The 17,883-nt window shown below is 32.1% G+C and overlaps 1 protein-coding gene across 1 annotated transcript in view; it reads left to right on the top strand.

The window, feature by feature from the left end:
- Window positions 1-903: 903 nt before the first annotated feature.
- The window catches only part of LOC115880506 (nucleolar protein 10), a 27,332-nt gene continuing 10,352 nt past the window's right edge, over window positions 904-17,883 (top strand). The window contains exons 1-6 of the mRNA XM_030897722.1: window positions 904-1,163; window positions 1,649-1,906; window positions 1,961-2,221; window positions 2,297-2,646; window positions 10,798-11,026; window positions 13,760-14,472. Of these exons, the coding sequence (XP_030753582.1) occupies window positions 1,841-1,906; window positions 1,961-2,221; window positions 2,297-2,646; window positions 10,798-11,026; window positions 13,760-14,472 (1,619 nt within the window). The 5' untranslated portion in view covers window positions 904-1,163; window positions 1,649-1,840. The remainder of the gene's footprint in view (window positions 1,164-1,648; window positions 1,907-1,960; window positions 2,222-2,296; window positions 2,647-10,797; window positions 11,027-13,759; window positions 14,473-17,883) is intronic.

Here is a 17,883-nt window from a genome sequence, read left to right as displayed (position 1 = left end):
TCATTTCCCAGCCAACTGGACGTCGTTTTTTCGATCATACGGTATATATTGACAAAAAAACACTGAAAAACACATATGAAGGAAAATTAAAATTATTTGTTTTCTACTGAAAATAATTCCAAAATAACTTGCACTCCGGCAACATCGACGATTTGCGCATGCGTAGTATCTGTGACTATATGCAGCAAAAACTCGTTTCAAGGTCAGCCACCGGATCCACAGCATTACCAAACAGAGTTTTTAGGTTATGTTTTCACTGTTATTTAAAAAAACTACATTAGTTACATAAACTACACATTTACTACTCGACATTTAAAAAACTACTTGTGACATGTAGTAAATGTAGTTTATTAATTACTACGTGTAGTTTAACAACTCTGTCACAATACACTATTTTTTACATACGTTGGTGTGATGCATATACGTATTACTTTTTACCAAAGACATTATAAAAAATCTATGCTTTTTACAAATATACTCAGCCTAATCTCCAAAAAGTGAAGCCCAAACAGTGAAAGAACAATATGGAATTCTGCATAAGGCCCGTATTTATAGTTGCGTCTCGAGACGCCAAGACGGTCTTGGGCAATGATGAAGAAAGAAGTACTTCTTTCTTCATCATTGGTGTGATGGTGTGATGGCAGAGGAGAGCGCGGTTCAGAGATATAGAGATATTTCTGGGTTAACTTAACTCAGGGTTGCCACAAGAAAATTTTCGATTGTGCAGAATTTGGCCATAAAAACGTGTAGCATTGTGTAGCCATCCATGACCAATAACTGTAAACCATCTGTAAACTATCCAATAAGACGTACGTTCGGCAAATTTTAAAGCATGATTACGTATATCACTTCCACTCGTTCATATCCGTCAATATATTCATTTCCCATTTCATTTTTTCTCATGCCAGCAAGGATTGCAGTGACGTCAAAATTGATGCCGCAAAACTAAGGATTTTGTGGACAAATTAGACCGGTTAGAATTCTATTTAAAAACTGTAAACTATTCAGGACTGTTTAATCAGCCAAATTTGTCTATAGAAACTGTGGTCCTTGCTGACATGGGAGGAAGTGAAATAGGAATTGAATAATAGTCACGTATGCAAACGAGCGGAAGTGAGACTGTGAACTACAGTGACGTAACTGAGCAGTGAAATTTGGCCAAAGTACGTATTATGTATTATTTAAGAGATTAAGCAATCCTATCTATTTGGCGTTTTTGGCTCTGGTCTATTGGTCCTTGGCTCATGACCCAATTCATACTCTGGAATTTTACTGAACACCTGAACACTGATGACGGAAAATTATATTTGTCAGTTCAAAATTCAAAGTACACTTGCGGCAGCTTTTAATGTACTAACTTAGATAACTTAAAAGCAAAAAAATCAGCTTTTGTCGGCTGATTTTCTGTTCTGGTATTATTTTTTATACGAAATATGTAAATTCTCAAAATGTGTAGCTTAGGCGATTGTGGTGTAGTTGTGCGATCATTGAAGCAAATGTGTAGCAAAGTACACAATTGTGTAGCTTGTGGCAACCCTGACTTAACTACTACACATAAAAACTGTTTCTGTGGCATCTGTCTGTATATGTTATCTGTGGTCTATAATCAAGATTTTTAGCAGATTTTTAGGTTATTTTTGTTTTTTAGGTTATTTCAGTCCTGTGTCAGCTTCTTGAGTTGATAAAAATATTGTAGATGTAGATCAAAAAATATAGGAAGAGAAAATAGATATACTATACTCTGAGAGAGCAAATAACAAAGTACATTCTTGTTTTTCTTTTTTAAATGGATTTTATGATATTTTTATATTGTTGCTAAAATTTGAAGAAAAGTAAAATCATGCAGGTGTCTGAACCAAACGATGTAAAAATATATAATTTAAGCGCAGGAAAATCTTTACCCGAGGTAATTTTTTAACTAGTTTAATTTATTGAAATAAATATGCTACATATTTTTTAGTGGTTGTCTGAGCGGAAACGACGGTCTTTACTTAAAAAAAATGTGGATATTAAGAGAAGAATTGAACTGATTCAAGATTTCGACATGCCAGGTCTCAGTACTACTATCCGAGTTTCAAGAGATGGTAACTATATTTTGGCTAGTGGAATTTATAAGCCAAGAATAAAATGCTTTGATGTGAATAATTTATCTTTAAAATTTGAAAGATGTTTTGATTCAGAAGCAGTAACTTTTGAAGTACTTAGTGATGATTATAGCAAGGTATTTATTTAAAACTTTAATATTTCAAACAAGAAAAAGTTACAAAAGAAATACTTTATATGCATTTTGTTGTAGTTGGTGTTTCTTCAATGTGATCGGTATATTGAATTTCATGCAGCATATGGAAGATATTACAGATTAAGAATTCCAAAATTTGGACGAGACTTGCAGTACCATTATCCCAGTTGTGATTTATTTATTGTTGGCGCCTCGTCAGAAATATATCGATTAAATTTAGAAAGAGGTCAATTTATGACACCATTTAGCAGTGAAGCAACTGAAATTAACAAATGTGCAATAAATAGTGTTCATAATTTATTAGTGTGTGGTACGCAAGAGGGCAGAGTAGAGGCATGGGATCCACGAATAAAAGAGAGAGTCGGTGTATTGGATTGTGCTTTTACATGTGTCACAGAAAACAAAGAGTAAGATATATAAATTTAATATTGTCATAAATGTATATAATTAAGTAACTCTTCATATTTCGTATTTTACTATATACTTTCTTGCTGGCCAGTGGTCTGTCTAGCAAGGAACTAAGACAACCTTGACAGACAACATTCTTAAAATTACAGAAATAAAAATCTACTTTTGGCTTTAAATGACCGAAGGTTCTAGTAAACTTTAGGTACTTTGGAATTTCACACTTTTCTTTGTTTTCTTAGAAAGATTACTGTAAATAGAGCATATTAAGACAAAAAATTTGTTGGATCATACAGTTTTTTTTGAGCATTTGGGTTGCTTTGGTTAGCTTTTCTTTGTGGAGGGTGTTAAGTTGTGGTTTTTATATTTTAATAATTAACTGTGATTTTACAAAAATATTATTAGATTGGTAAATCCTAACCAATGTGGATTGGTTTGGTTAGCTTTTCTTTGTGGAGGGTGTTAAGCTGTGGTTTTTATATTTTAATAATTTGCTCTGATAGATTCGTTAGCATTTTAGACACTTTTAAATGAATTTTTTTGGTTCAGAAGTGCTTCATCCAAGGATTTTTTTCTTTTAAACTGTTCTATAGCAATAGAGCTTTCGACTAAAAAAATAAAAATTGCGAAATTCTGAGGTACTTAATGTTTACCAGACCCTGACAGACAATTATTGTAATCAGTGATTGTACAGTATGTCAGTATGTATACTTTATTACTTACTACACTTTCGAGACGCACCCGGTATAATATGCTCATAATTTTATGTAGGACTCAAAAAGCTTAAAATGGCACATTTAGTAAAAGAGAAAGCACACCCCTAATCAAAATATCCTTTACCATAAATATAAAAATTGATTTGTGTCCAAATTAGATGCTAGAAAACCCTCTATGTAAATATATTGTGAAATAATCATATTTTCTAAACCATATAAAAATAGTATTTTGATTGTGCATACTTTGTGTTTTTTAATATACAGGGTCCGGCAATAGTGCGTCAGGCATCTATAGCTCCTAGAATAAAAAAATTGAGAATTTTGTTTAAGTGCAAACCTAAAGTATGTACCAGGACGTATTTCCGAAAAATATTTAAACTTCTATAGGGTGGCTCAAAAAAGTGAGTGGATCTGGATGACTTTTTTTAAATGGAACACCCTGTATATTATTGCATTTTCGGCTTCCGTTCAGATCACTTTACATAATCCTAAGATATGAGTAAATCTATCTCAATAGTTTCAGAGATATTAAAAAATAAATCAAAAATATATATTTTTCAACCCTTCTTAAAAAAAATATTAAAAATACAAGAACTGTTCTGAAATCAAAACTATATTAGATATTTACTTTAAACAGTCTGTTCTTACTTTGCTATAAATATGGTAATCGTAAATCATTAGAATTAGAATTTAGAATAAGTGGGAGGGGGGTTAATCTCTGCGACCTTAGAGATCTATTGTGTCCCCCTTTCTTAAGTTATAACTCATCATACAGACCCAGGACTTCCTACGGAGACCCGTGTCCTTCACAGTCGAGGAGTTGGCCCGTGTCCTTCTACGACCCAGGCCGGGTAGACGAAACGGTAGCTTGTGTCGCCTGTTGGGTTTAGAGGTTGGAGGTAGGCTCCCGACCCTTGGAAGAGGTGGTAACTTGTATGCCACTTGCGGAGGATGGTTTCACGCAAGTGTCAGCCACCTCTCCTGTAGTTCTCTTTGGGTTTGGCCCCTTGGCACTTTCATTGTTAACTGTTCCCAGTGTTGCTAGGGGGTTTTCCCACAGCTTCACCGGTGATGTTTTTATTACTATTATTACCAGATCTCATAGTGTTCCCATGAGTCGCTAGGGACAGTCGGTCCACTTCTACAGAGCCCCGCATGTAGAAGTAAGGGGTAAAATACAGTGGGGTGCCCCCCGGTGCCCCAAGGTTGAGGCTGTCCGTAGCCCCGCCCGGTATCGTTATATGTCTTGGTGCAATTCCCTGGCCACGACACTACAGTCAGGGACAAGACGATGAGTGAGATGCTTCTTAGACCAAGCCCGCCTGACCAGGAGCTTCCCACCAACGACAAGGTCTTGCATCTCCTAGGGGAAGCTTGCATCTCCTAGGGGAAGATCATAAATCATACAGGATGTTAAATATTTTACGCCAAACTTTCAAAAATATAAAATAATTTTACTTCGTTTTTTTAAATGGAACACCCTGTATATTATTTTTATCTGATGAAGCATTAAAAAAATGAACATTTTTTGTATTTAAAGTATTTCAAAATTTTTAATAGTTTTCCGGATACACACAGCATTATTTCATATGACGCTTTCAATGACAAAATACGAGAGAAAAATTATTGGGTGACTTTGATAAAAATTTACTGTGGAAAATGCCATATGAAATACAAAACCGGGAATATCTGCGACACCGTTAAAAATTTTGAAATACTATAAATACAAAAAATGTTCATTTTTTAATTCTCCATCTATTGAAAAAATAATATACAGGGTGTTCCATTTAAAAAAAAACAAAGAAAAATTATTGAATATTTTGGAAATTTGGGCGTAGAATTTTGAACATCCTGTATGATTTACGATTTCCATATTTATAGCAAAGTAAGTACAGACCAAAGACATTATAAAGATAGACCGGACATCTCATTCATAAATACTCGTTGGAAGTGTATCAAACATTCCAATGTGTCAAACAAGGACAGAAGAGACAGAGAAGTCTAAAATTTCCGACCCCGGCAACTAGGCGCATTTGGATTGTTCTAATGGCCAGTGGCGTATCGTTTTTTGGAAGGAATTTAATTAGTAAAGTAAAAGTAAAGTAATTAGTAAAATTTTTACTCCATATTAATATACTAAATTAACACTTTTTCGTCAGATGAGTTTTGTTATAAGTTCTAATATAATAATATCGTTAATATCCCATATATACTTAAGTTGAAACGTTAGTAGGTAGTTTTCGAAAATCGCTCCAACGTCGATTTTCAATTTAAACTTTCAGTTACTTCTATATAAACTTTCAGTTACTTTTGAATATTTACAGGGTGACTCAAGTTTCTGAAGCAGTTCTATATTAGGTTTGTGGTTGGTGACTTTTCTGTCAATTTTTTTTTGTCAGAATATGGAGGCAATGGTAAAGCACATTTTAGACATTTTTGTAAACATAGGTGGCCGGAACATATTTTCAAACTAAAGTTGTAGATTTACCATTAAATTTCCATTCCAGAAATACCTAGGATTGCCACCTGTCCTTTTTTGAAAAGGACAGTCTTTTTGACTTTTTTGACTTAAAAAGTAATTTTTATTTACGTATTTTGCCTGAGAAAATTACATAGAGCAAACAGAAATATTCTTTTCGTCCAAATTTAATTAGAGATGTTATAAAACTTATAAATAATTTTTTCTTGTTTAGAATAGGCAACATTATTTAGAACTTCCCGTTTAATCTCAAATGATAGTTTAGGTTTTAGTTTTACCTTTTTTGATCTTAAAAAGAACTTTTCAAAATTAGTAATTAGTAATGATTTAGTTAGTTCGCAATCGATAGCTTCCTGTGAAGTACTGTGTAATAGTTGTTTAATCTTGTATTATTAATAACTTCCTATACCTAAAATGAATATTTAATGAGAAAATTGTGTTTTTTTGAAAATATAAGACAAGATTTGACTTTGGGTCTTCTTCTTGTATTATGATGGCTCTGATATGAGGCAATTACCTTTTAGTCTCTCAATAGAAGGCATTTATTATTAAAAGTATCAAATCTGTGTGCTACAGTATGGGATTTCTGTCGCATAATATTGAATATTACGTTTATTTACAAACCCATTACTTTTAAAGGTAGCTTCATCAGACAATCAAATTTTAGAAAAATGTCTGAATCTTCATGAACTGTATTAAGCATATGTATTGTGGTTTGAATCACCCTGTATGTTGACAAACATATTTTGAAAATGTGCGACAAACCAAAAACATAATAGGTAAAAAGCTTTTTTGGAGGCCTGGGTCACTCTGTATATAGGTATGTATAAAACTAGTAGCCTAAAAATTATTTACAGTTCGTCCCATTCTAAAAAAAAGGTAAACACACCGTACAAATAACTCTAGGAAGAGGTATTTGTACGGTGGTAAAAGATTGTTTAAACGAGGCCGAAGGGGCAGATATAATAATGCAATAAAATGTAAAAAAGGGCGGGTAAACACCTACGTATTTGTTGAGCAAAATTCCTTTAGAATATCGTATATAATGACCAAAATATGACGCAATTTTAAGAAAAAAATGTAACTTTCGGGCTTATAATAAAGTTTCAAATGCAACGTTTATATTCAAATTTGTTATGATCTACAACAGTTAAGTAGTAATTGAGTCGAATTATAATTAAATTACCGGCTACTACGTTCCTGTTTTAATAGCTCAAAATTCAACAAATATAATTAGAAATTATTTTAATTGTGAGAGGCTCCCTTGTGGGACGCCTATGTACGGCGATTACGGCGCAGCGGAAACAATACCTACCTGTGAAAAGACAAATTCGGGTAATTTGAGCTTATTTTTCCACACATTTGACACTGTCGTACCATATTGAAAATCGCAGATTCAAAAGTACGTTAAACAAAAGCAAAAACTACTGAAAAACACTGAAAAGTTCACTTTGGACTTGATTCCGACTTCAAACACACCGTAAGCTAAACGTAGTACGCTATAACGGACCAAGGGCCGTCGCGAGGGGTGGTGGGACGGACGGCTCATTTTCATTCTGGAAGACTAGCAGGGACGTTGCCAATAGTTCTAGACGTTTCAGCACATTAAACAATAAACATGTCCTTTAATAGTAACGCATATATCCTCTGGTTAATCACGCATGCATCTTTAAAAATAAACTATTAATTTAAAAGTCACCTTTTCTACAAATCAAACTAAGCAGATAGGCGCAAATTTGAGATGTGGTAATGTCGCCTTCTCTATCTCAGTTGGTTTTTACAGTACGTAGTCAACCTCCGATTGTTTGATCGGGTTAAAATGCACAATGTAATATCTGTTCTTCCTAAATCTATGGTACAGACCATCTAAAGTAAATATCTAATACAGTTCTGATTTCAGGACAGTTCTTGTATTATTAATAATTTTTTTAAGAAAGGCTGAAAAATAGATCATTTTTATTTATTTATTAATATCTCTGAAATTATCGAAATATATTTACTCATGGTTTATGTAAAGTGATCTGAAAGGAAGCCAAAAATGCGATAATATACAGGGTGTTCCATTTAAAAAAAAACAACGCAATCCATTCACACTTTTTTGAGCCACCCTATAGAAGTTAAAATATTTTCCTGAAATACATCCTAGTACATACTTTAGGGTTGCACTTAAACAAAACTCCCAAGTTTTTTATTCTAGGAACTACAGATGCCCGACGCACTATTGCCGGACCCTGTATAATTTATAATTTTTCGTGCACATTTATATGCTTATTTTGGCATTTTGATAGTACCGGGTGGCCAACTAAGAATGGACGCCGGCTGTATCTCAGAAACTACTTATCGTATAACTTTGGGAAAAAAATCAGATAAGTAAATCGACCGAGAGAATTCGCTGGAAATTATTTTCAAGTTCAAAAAATGTCCGCTAGGGGGCGTTTCTCTGATAGTCAGTCAGAAAACAGGGGTTTTCTCAAAAATATGCAAGTGAACAGGTATTTTAAATTAAAAAAGTAGAAAAAAGACTCAAAGTCTCGGTCTCAACGTTTATACAATGTTAACTGCTACACGTGTTTCGCTCATATACGAGCATCATCAGACCTAACAAGAAAGAACCTAAATAAATAACAAATAATAAAAAGGTCGTCATAACTTACAAATACAATTAAAATTAATCCAAATACACCGTTCACATTTTACAATTAAAACAACACTGAGACGAGGCTGAAATGACCGGCAAATATTTGTCAATAAAAAACAAACAGGAACAAAAAATCAAAAATAAAATAAAAAATGGAATAACCCAGCGGGATTTGAACTCTAGCCTCCCGGGTGGGAACCAGAGAGCAAAGCCACCAAGCTACCATACTACTGAAGTAAAGATTCAGAACTCAACAACGGCCGAATTAATCTTTCAGATTATTGAAAATTAATGTTGGTTCGAAATTAAAAATGTCATTCACGCACACAAGAACCGGACTTTTTTTAGCTCTAGTTATTTCCATTTTCTCCAATAAATCAAGTTTTTTACTTTTTTGGCATTTGTGCAGAACACTAACGTTTTCTGAGATGGAAAAATCGTGACCTGTGGCTAATAAGTGGTTCGCAAAAGCCGATTTAGTCTCAGTTATATCCGAATTTCTGTATTTATTGACAAGGCTCAGATGTTCCTGTACTCGGGTGGAAATCTTTCTACCTGATTGCCCCACATAGACCGCTTGACAGTCGCCACAATTCAAAGAATAAACTCCCGATTTAGAGAGCCTCTCCGTTTTGTCTTTATTTCTAACCAAATTTGCTTTTAATGTATTAATAGTTTTAAAGGAAATAGATAAATTAACATTTTTAAAAAAAATATTACTATTGTAATCCTCGAGAAATTTGTAATTTTTTTGATGTAGAGTGTTTTGCTCTATCTCATAAAATAAAGTGGTGGGGGAAGCTTAAACTTGCTTTTGTTAAAATAAGGATAACTCTGGTTTGGATTAGCCGATTTAAACAAACTAGGGCTCGTTTAAAAGAGCTTTTCTTCCTTAATGATCTACAGTATAAATTTTGTTTCCATAATTGTTTTCGTGGTAGCTAGAGGGCGCTGTTTGACATCATAACAGATATTGGGCTTTTGCATAAAAAAATTAAATAGGAGGCTATATTTCTTTTTGGGCTTTTTACTGTTAAATAGAGCACAAAATTTCCAAAATATCAGCGCAAACCGCAACTTTCTATCTTCTCTCTAACCGGAGATATTAAGAAAACAAATCATGTTAGGCTGTCGCTTAGGATTATATGGCTAACAAATTATAGTAGTAGGCTAGGAAACAAAAAGTGGTAAAGAGCGATTTCTCTTGGTCGATTTACTTATTAGAATTTTTTCCCCAAAGTTATATGATAAATAGTTTCTGAGATACAGCCGGCGCGGCGTCCATTCTTAGTTGGCCACCCGGTACATATAATCCGATTTCCAATAATCACATTGCATAATACTATAAGATTAAATACAGATTCAAAGTGACCTTAGAAATAATAATCAATAACATTCACCAGATAATTTTACGTTTAACCTTTGAATAAGAAGACTTTAAGGAAGGAGCATAATGCTATCCATGTATTCATGCATGGTGGGCGGAAAAAGCACTCTAGGGTGGGGATCCTTGACAGTTCTGTTTGACGATTCATTTGACACATTTAAATTTGATTTGAAATTTTGTGGATTTGTCAGTCTTTACGGAGCTTATTTTATGTTATTTATTATTTATTCTACTACTGATAGTTGTATAAAGGTAGTAAATCTAGATGGAAATTGTGGCAGAACTTAAATTAACAGTGACACTATCGCGATTTATCGAAAAAGACTCTAAAATAGGTGGTTGTGTAGCGTGCGGTAGATCTCGGCAAAAATCGAGTGAAATAATGGAACAACTTTTCGCTAGTAAGTGACTATATAATATACATACGTGTAGTAAAACCGATCATTTATGAAATTCACTTAAATTAACTTAGTATATATTTTTTCTTGCATTTTTGCTTTTATTTACTACTTGTCAAAGATTAGATGTCAAAGAATTTAGATACGTCAATTTGACTGACCTGCTTCAGTACCGTATCGGATGTTTATGGTTATAAATAATTATTATAACTTATCTATTTTTATTAGAATTTTATATTTTTATAACAATTTTAATAACTACCAACATTTATTCACAACGTAAAATAAAACAACAAATTATTGAGTCTACCCCACGTCTACCCTACATCATAGTTTTACATTTTTTAAATAAAATTAGAACGACATTGATAAACCGGATTTTAAATCGGCCATATTTGAGGCCCATCGCGGTGTACCTAAGATTTTTGATATGCTCCTTCCTTAGTCTTCTTATTCAAAGCGTTTAACATATTATTTCTAAGGTTAGGTTAGGTTGGTTGGCTGAATTTAATTTCTATATTTGGTTCTATTTTAGATTACAAGGTTTTCCATCAATATCATCATTAAAATTTAATGATGCATTGCAGTTAGGTGTAGGTACAACTACTGGCCAAATATTACTTTACGATATACGATCAGATAAACCGTTTATCACTAAGGATCATATGTATGGATTGCCTATTAAAAACGTTGAATTCCATTATCAGAATAATATAGTTTATTCTTTGGATAACACAATATTAAAACTGTGGGACAAAAATAGTGTAAGTAATTTTAATTTTTTTCTAAAAGTATATTTCTAAGAGATCCATGAATACAGATATTTAGAAAAAGAAGTCTCAGAAAATTCAAAATTTTAATAATAAACATATAGCGATCTCAATTTAGGCTTTACTGTTATATACAAATTTGTTTAACATATTTGTAAAAAAATAAAATTCAATTTTATTTTTTGTTTCTCTACAGGGTCCGGCAATAGTGCGTCGGGCATCTGTAGCTCCTAGAATAAAAAAATTGGAAATTTTGTTTAAGCGCAAACCTAAAGTATGTACCAGGATGTATTTCAGGAAAATATTTTAACTTCTATAGGGTGGCTCAAAAAAGTGTGAGCGGACCTGGATGATTTTTTTTAAATGGAACACCCTGTATATTATTGCATTTTTGGCTTCCTTTCTGATCACTTTACATAAGCCTAAGATATGAGTAAATATATTTCGATACTTTCAGAGATATTAAAAAGTAAATCAAAAATAATATATTTTTCAACCTTTCTTAAAAAAATAATTAAAAATACAAGAACAGTTCTGAAATCAAAACTATATTAGGTATTTACTTTAGATGGTCTGTTCTTACATTATACAGGATGTTCAATATTCTACGCCAAACTTTCTAAAACATAAAATATTTTTTCTCTGTTTTTAAATAGACCCTTTATATTATTTTTTTATTATATGGAGAGTTAAAAAATGAACATTTTTTGTATTTAAAGTGCATATTTCAAAGTTTTTAATAATTTTGCAGATACACGCAGTGTTATTTCATATGGCGCATTCAATGGTAAAATACAAAAGAAAAATCATTGTGTGGCTTTGATAAAAATTTACTGTGGAAAATGCCATATGAAATATAAAACCGCGAATATCTGCCAAACCGTTAAAAATTTTGAAATACTCTAAATACAAAAAATGTTAATTTTTTAATTCTCCATCTATTGAAAAAATAAGATACAGGGTGTTCCATTTAAAAAACGAAGAAAAGTTATTTTATATTTAGAAAGTTTGGCGTAGAATTTTGAACATCCTGTATGATTTACGATTTCCATAATTATAGCAAAGTAAGTACAGACCATCTAAAGTAAATATATAATATAGTTTTGATTTCAGGACATTTCTTGCATTATTAATAATTTTTTTTAGAAAGGCTGAAAAATTTATAATTTTTATTTATTTATTAATATCTCTGAAACTATCAAAATATAGTTACTCATGTCTTAGGGCTATGTAAAATGATCCGAAAGGAAGCCAAAAATGCAATAATATACAGGGTGTTCCATTTAAAAAAACTCATCAAGATCCACTCACACTTTTTTGAGCCACCCTATAGAAGTTAAAATATTTTCCTGAAATGCATCCTCGTACATACTTTAGATTTACACTTAAACAATATTCCCAAACTTTTTATTCTCGGAACTACAGATGCCCGACGCATTATTGCCGGACCATGTATGGCTCCTTTGTAATACCAATGTATAATAGATATAATCTCTTTTCCTAGGAATTACTTTGATTCAGTTATTTTTTTTTAAATGTTGAGTGTTAATACAAGTATGTATAGCTAAAATGGCAATAAAATGCATTTTGATACTTAGAAGATGTGTATCAAATTTTATAAAGATACTAGCGTGTACCAGCGACTTCGTTCGCGTCGAATTAATAATTTGTAATGGTAATGATAAAGCAAAGCAAGAATTTCCATTAACATACAAACTGGATAAAATTTTCTCATATTTATGTCAGTATGAGAAAAAACAATATGGCGATATTATTATATAACTTGGTAATATTTAAGGGGTAGTTTCATCTCGTTGGAATTTGACTTTCGAAAAATCCGTTTGCCAAAAATAAGCTTTTTACGTCAAGCAGTTTAAGCAGAATCGTGGTTCAATATTACTCAACTTTTTGGAACACCCTGTATGATTTTTTAAAAAATTTCAAAATATGTAAAAAAAACAAATAAATTATGCTTGTTTGCGAAAAGCGTTTTCCCGAAAGACTAACCGTTTTTTAAATAACAAATATTGTAATATATTATTATGACACATTACATATATAAAACAACAAAATAAAATATACGTGTTTAAGAGTTTTTCCGAAAATCTCACCGGTTTTTAAATAAAAAATATTTTAATATTTGAGGAATAGTTTCACCCCCTTAGAATTCGAGTTTCGAAAAATCTCTTCTTATCGAACCTCTACACCCTAAAGTCAATCTGTTTTCCAAAAATCAGCTTTTTACGTCAAGCGCTTTAAGCAGGATCGTCATTAATCAATGACCAGATTTTTCGAAACACACTCTATACGTTTTTAAAAAATCTTAAAATATGTAAAAAAACAAAATAAAATATACGTTTTTAAGCGTTTTTCGAAAACTTGACCGTTTTTTAAATAAAAAATATTGTAATATTTGAGGGGTGGTTTCACCCTCTTGGAACTGGAATTTCGAAAAATCCCTTCTTAAGGAACCTCTACACCCTAGAATCAACCTGTATGATGAGCAGGATCGTGATTAATCAGTATGTCAGTCACTTAAGGATTTTATATATTAGTATAGATGATTTTTTTTCGAAAATCTTACCACACTGTATCTCAAAAGTTAAGATATTTAGGACGTACATTCGTATGGAGTTTTTTTTCTGAGACTAGGTCCAAAAATCTATCCCTTAAATATTAGCATATTATGAAGAAACACCCTATATGTATATGTTTATTTGATTTTAGGGAAACTTATATACATCAATTGAGGCCTCTACAGAGTTTAATGATCTGTGTTTGGTACCAAATACAGGGTTATTCTTCTTAGCAAATGAAAGCACCAAGATGCAAACTTATTATATACCTAGTTTAGGGCCAGCCCCAAAATGGGCTAGTTTTCTTGATTCACTTACTGAAGAACTTGAAGAATCCCATTCAGAAACAGTTTATGATGACTATAAATTTGTCACTAAACAAGAATTAGGAGCGTTAGGTTTAGACCATCTTATAGGAACTAAATTACTTAGGGCCTATATGCACGGTTACTTTTTGGACGTTAGATTGTACAAAAAAGCAAAATCCTTGGCTGATCCACTTGCATTTGAGGAATACCGGAAGAAAAAGATTCGCGAGACGATTGAAAAAGAAATGGAAGATAGGATTCAAGTTAGTAAACTTCCCAAAGTTAATAAAGATCTTGCACTTAAACTTATGACTGTTGATGAACAAATAAAGAAAAAGAATAATAGTTCTGCAATTCTTCAAGATAGCAGATTTAAAGCTCTGTTTGAGAACCCTGACTTCGAAGTGGATAAAAATACTGAAGAATATAGACTTCTTAATCCGGTTTTATCGAAATTAAATAAACCAGATAAGAGCGATTCTAAAATGCGTCTATATGAAATAAAGCATGGAGAAAGCTTCAAAGGAATTGAAAGTTTCAAAGGAAAAGTTAACAAGTAAGTAACTCATTATAATATATAGTAAACGCCACGAATGTTTGGGAGTGATTAATCGCTTGATGAAGTTAGAATCGACATGCGCGCTATCATTTTTACATTAAAAACGTAAATTTTTACCGCAGACGTAGGTTTTAAAGGCCCGGTCTGATCATCTGCCTGCGCTCCTCCTACTTATTCTAAAATGTTAGCGTGATTGACAAAGACCCTTTGAATAAGAAGACTAAGGAAGGGGTGGTAAAAAGTGGGCGGAAAAAGCGCCATAGAAGCACTCTAGGGTGGGGATCCTTGACAGATCTGTTTGACGATTCATTTGACACATTTGAATTTGATTTGAAATTTTGTGGATTTGTCAGTCTTTACGGAGCTTATTTTATGTTATTTATTATTTATTCTACTACTGATAGTTGTATAAAGGTAGTAAATCTAGATGGAAATTATAGCAGAACTTAAATTAACAGTGACACTATCGCGATTTATCGAAAAAGACTCTAAAATAGTTGGTTGTGTAGCGTGCGGTAGATCTCGGCAAAAATTGAGTGAAATAATGGAACAACTTTTCGCTAGTAAGTGACTATATAATATACATACGTGTAGTAAACCGATCATTTATGAAATTCACTTAAATTAACTAAATTATATATTTTTCTTGCATTTTAGCTTTTATCATAGATAAAAGACTTATACTATTAAATAGATAGGCAACTTATAATACATTTCAATTTTATTATACAACGGCGCCTCTGGTAGTCGGAGGAAGAAATACTAATGGAGTAGAGGGGTGCGGGGAAGGGGGTTGTTTTAGTTAATTTAAAATAAATTTAGAAATACATGTAAGAACACTTTGTGTGCTTTTAATTAGGTCGAACATATTATAAACGATAAATCAACTTAATTAAAACCATACAAAGTGTTCTTATATGTCGGATATTAATTAAAAAAAAATATTAAAAAGACTAGAAATAGTATATATTAAGTTGTTACAGTTATAATTTAATCTTTGGCAGTTTTCAGTAAATAGCAGGCAGTTTTACATAATTTTCCTCCCTTTGAAGTGAATTGGAAAGGGCTATATAATTTTGGTATAGGCAAGATTCCCAGTTTGTTTCCGTTTGAGACCTGAAATAATAAAAACAAATTAAATTAGATGTAGTCATCTGTTGATCATGATAATATAACGCAACGCGCGTCCTTAATTCCTTACATGCACCGTAAAAAAAATTAAATAACTGCTCAGCAAGTAGCATTTATTTGCAGTACTAATTTAAAAAATCTATAACTGTAACTAGATATGTTTAATTTACTTACCATTGTATCCTTCGGAAACCAGGTGTACAACAATTAAACTCCATGATAAAAAATAATTAAGAGTCTATACAAAACACAAATTGTCCCACCATTTTTAAAAAACAAATTGTCTAAAACAGAATACTGGCAAAAAATCTGAAGGAATTTAATTTTACAATAATTCGACAAATCAAAACGAAATCAAACCGTAAAATCAAAACAAAAACGTCTCTGATGTCTCGTGACAGTTAAAAATCAAATTTTATTATTGTCAGATATTGACATTTGCATTATTAATATTGACAGTTTTAATATTTTGCGCCTCTGCATCTTGGAGGAAAAACTATTTTTAATGAACTGTCATTTCCATTTAAGTTTCCCAGCCATGGCTTTTGTTTATTACTTGTCAAAGATTAGATGTGAAAGAATTTAGATACGTTAATTTGATTTACCTGCTTCAGTAGCGTATGGGATGTTTGTGGTAATAAATACTTATTATAACTTATCTATTTTTATTAGAATTATATATTTATATAACAATTTTAATAACTACCAACACTTATTCACAACGTAAAATAAAACAACAAATTATTGGGTCTACCCCACGTCTACCCTACATCATAGTTTTACATTTTTTAAATAAAATTAGAACGACACTGTTGAACGGAATTTAAGTCGGCCATATTTGAGGCCCATCACGGTGTACCTAAGATATTTGATATGCTCCTTCCTTAGTCTTCTTATTCAAAGCAAAGACCATACTGTATCGCGTTTCTTTGATTGATTCGTTTTTGTGCGTCAGTCCAATGGGGCATTCCAGTTTATATTTATAACCAAATATATGTTTTGACAAGACTTTGACAGTTAAAACAACAAATTACAACAGATTATATATTGATTATTATATGACTTGAAACACCGCGGCACTAGAATTAAGTTTTATGTGACCTTGAACAGATTAGTTCACATGGTAGCGACCGATGAATCACTCCCAAACATTCGTGGCGTTTACTATAGAAACTCGTCAGTGAAACGTGATAACCTGCTACCTCCATTTTTTACGTGAATAAGTTTTTTTATACTGATAGAAAGAGAAAAAAATACTCTATAAATATGGAAACCAGCTAAATTCTTTACAATTAAAAAAAAATGTTATTTTAACTCAATAATATTGCTAACTCCCAGTGATCAGAAATAGCCTCCGAAATGCTGCTAAGTCCATAATTTCCGTTACGATCACGCTGAAGCAAATACGCTAATTCTTTACTCGTATGTTTCTTCAGTACAGTACGTCGATCCAGGGTCGGACTAGGCCACAGGGGCACGGGTGGCATTGTGAGGAGGGGCCCGGGTGGATTTTTTTGCGTATTTTTTCGCCTTACGTTTTGGTCAGTTTTTCTCTAATATACAGGGTGGCGCACCTCATTCGCCTCGGTTGATTATACGAAAACGGAAAGATGTAGAAACAAAATATTTTATGAGTATATGTGGGGAGGTAATGTGCACAATTTAAAATTATTTTGAAATGTACAGGGTGTTTCAGAACTAAGATCTATACCAAAGTTATATTTTTTCTTATGAAACACCCTGTATTTTATTTCATGTTTGGATTCTTAGGCCCAAAAAAAGTTATTAATTATATTTGGTTTTTGAAATATCTAAATATATTTAAAAATGCCTGCTACATTAGAATAGATCATTAATACCCTGTACTTTGCTTTTCAGAACTAATTCCTGTGCTGACTTTTAAGCCAGAGAAATAACTTTACTGAAAAATTTGATTGCTTCGTTTAATGTATACAGGGGTGTCAAAAATTCCTGGCCTATTATAAATACTTATTTTACTCTAAAACTTCGTTATTTCAAATAGGACACCCTGTATTTTTTATAATAAATCGAAGCAGATTCAAATGCTCTTTCAAACTATATTAGGGTTTCCTATACCTATCTAGCTCAGATTTTGAATAAAAATCGATTTTTCAATAAAATGGCGACAAAGATGGCTGATGTCAAGTTTCTTCTTTTCCTCTGACAGTTAGTAGTTATTATTCATAATCGAAATTAGTTTATGGACTATCTTTAAATTTATAGGAGTTAACTTTTATTTAATTTACCTACAGTAGT

Source organism: Sitophilus oryzae, unplaced genomic scaffold (genome assembly GCF_002938485.1).
Source record: "Sitophilus oryzae breed Bouriz unplaced genomic scaffold, Soryzae_2.0 scaffold_1625_pilon_pilon, whole genome shotgun sequence".
NCBI classification, from domain to species: Eukaryota; Metazoa; Arthropoda; class Insecta; order Coleoptera; family Curculionidae; genus Sitophilus; species Sitophilus oryzae.
This window is presented reverse-complemented; position numbering and strand designations above follow the sequence as displayed.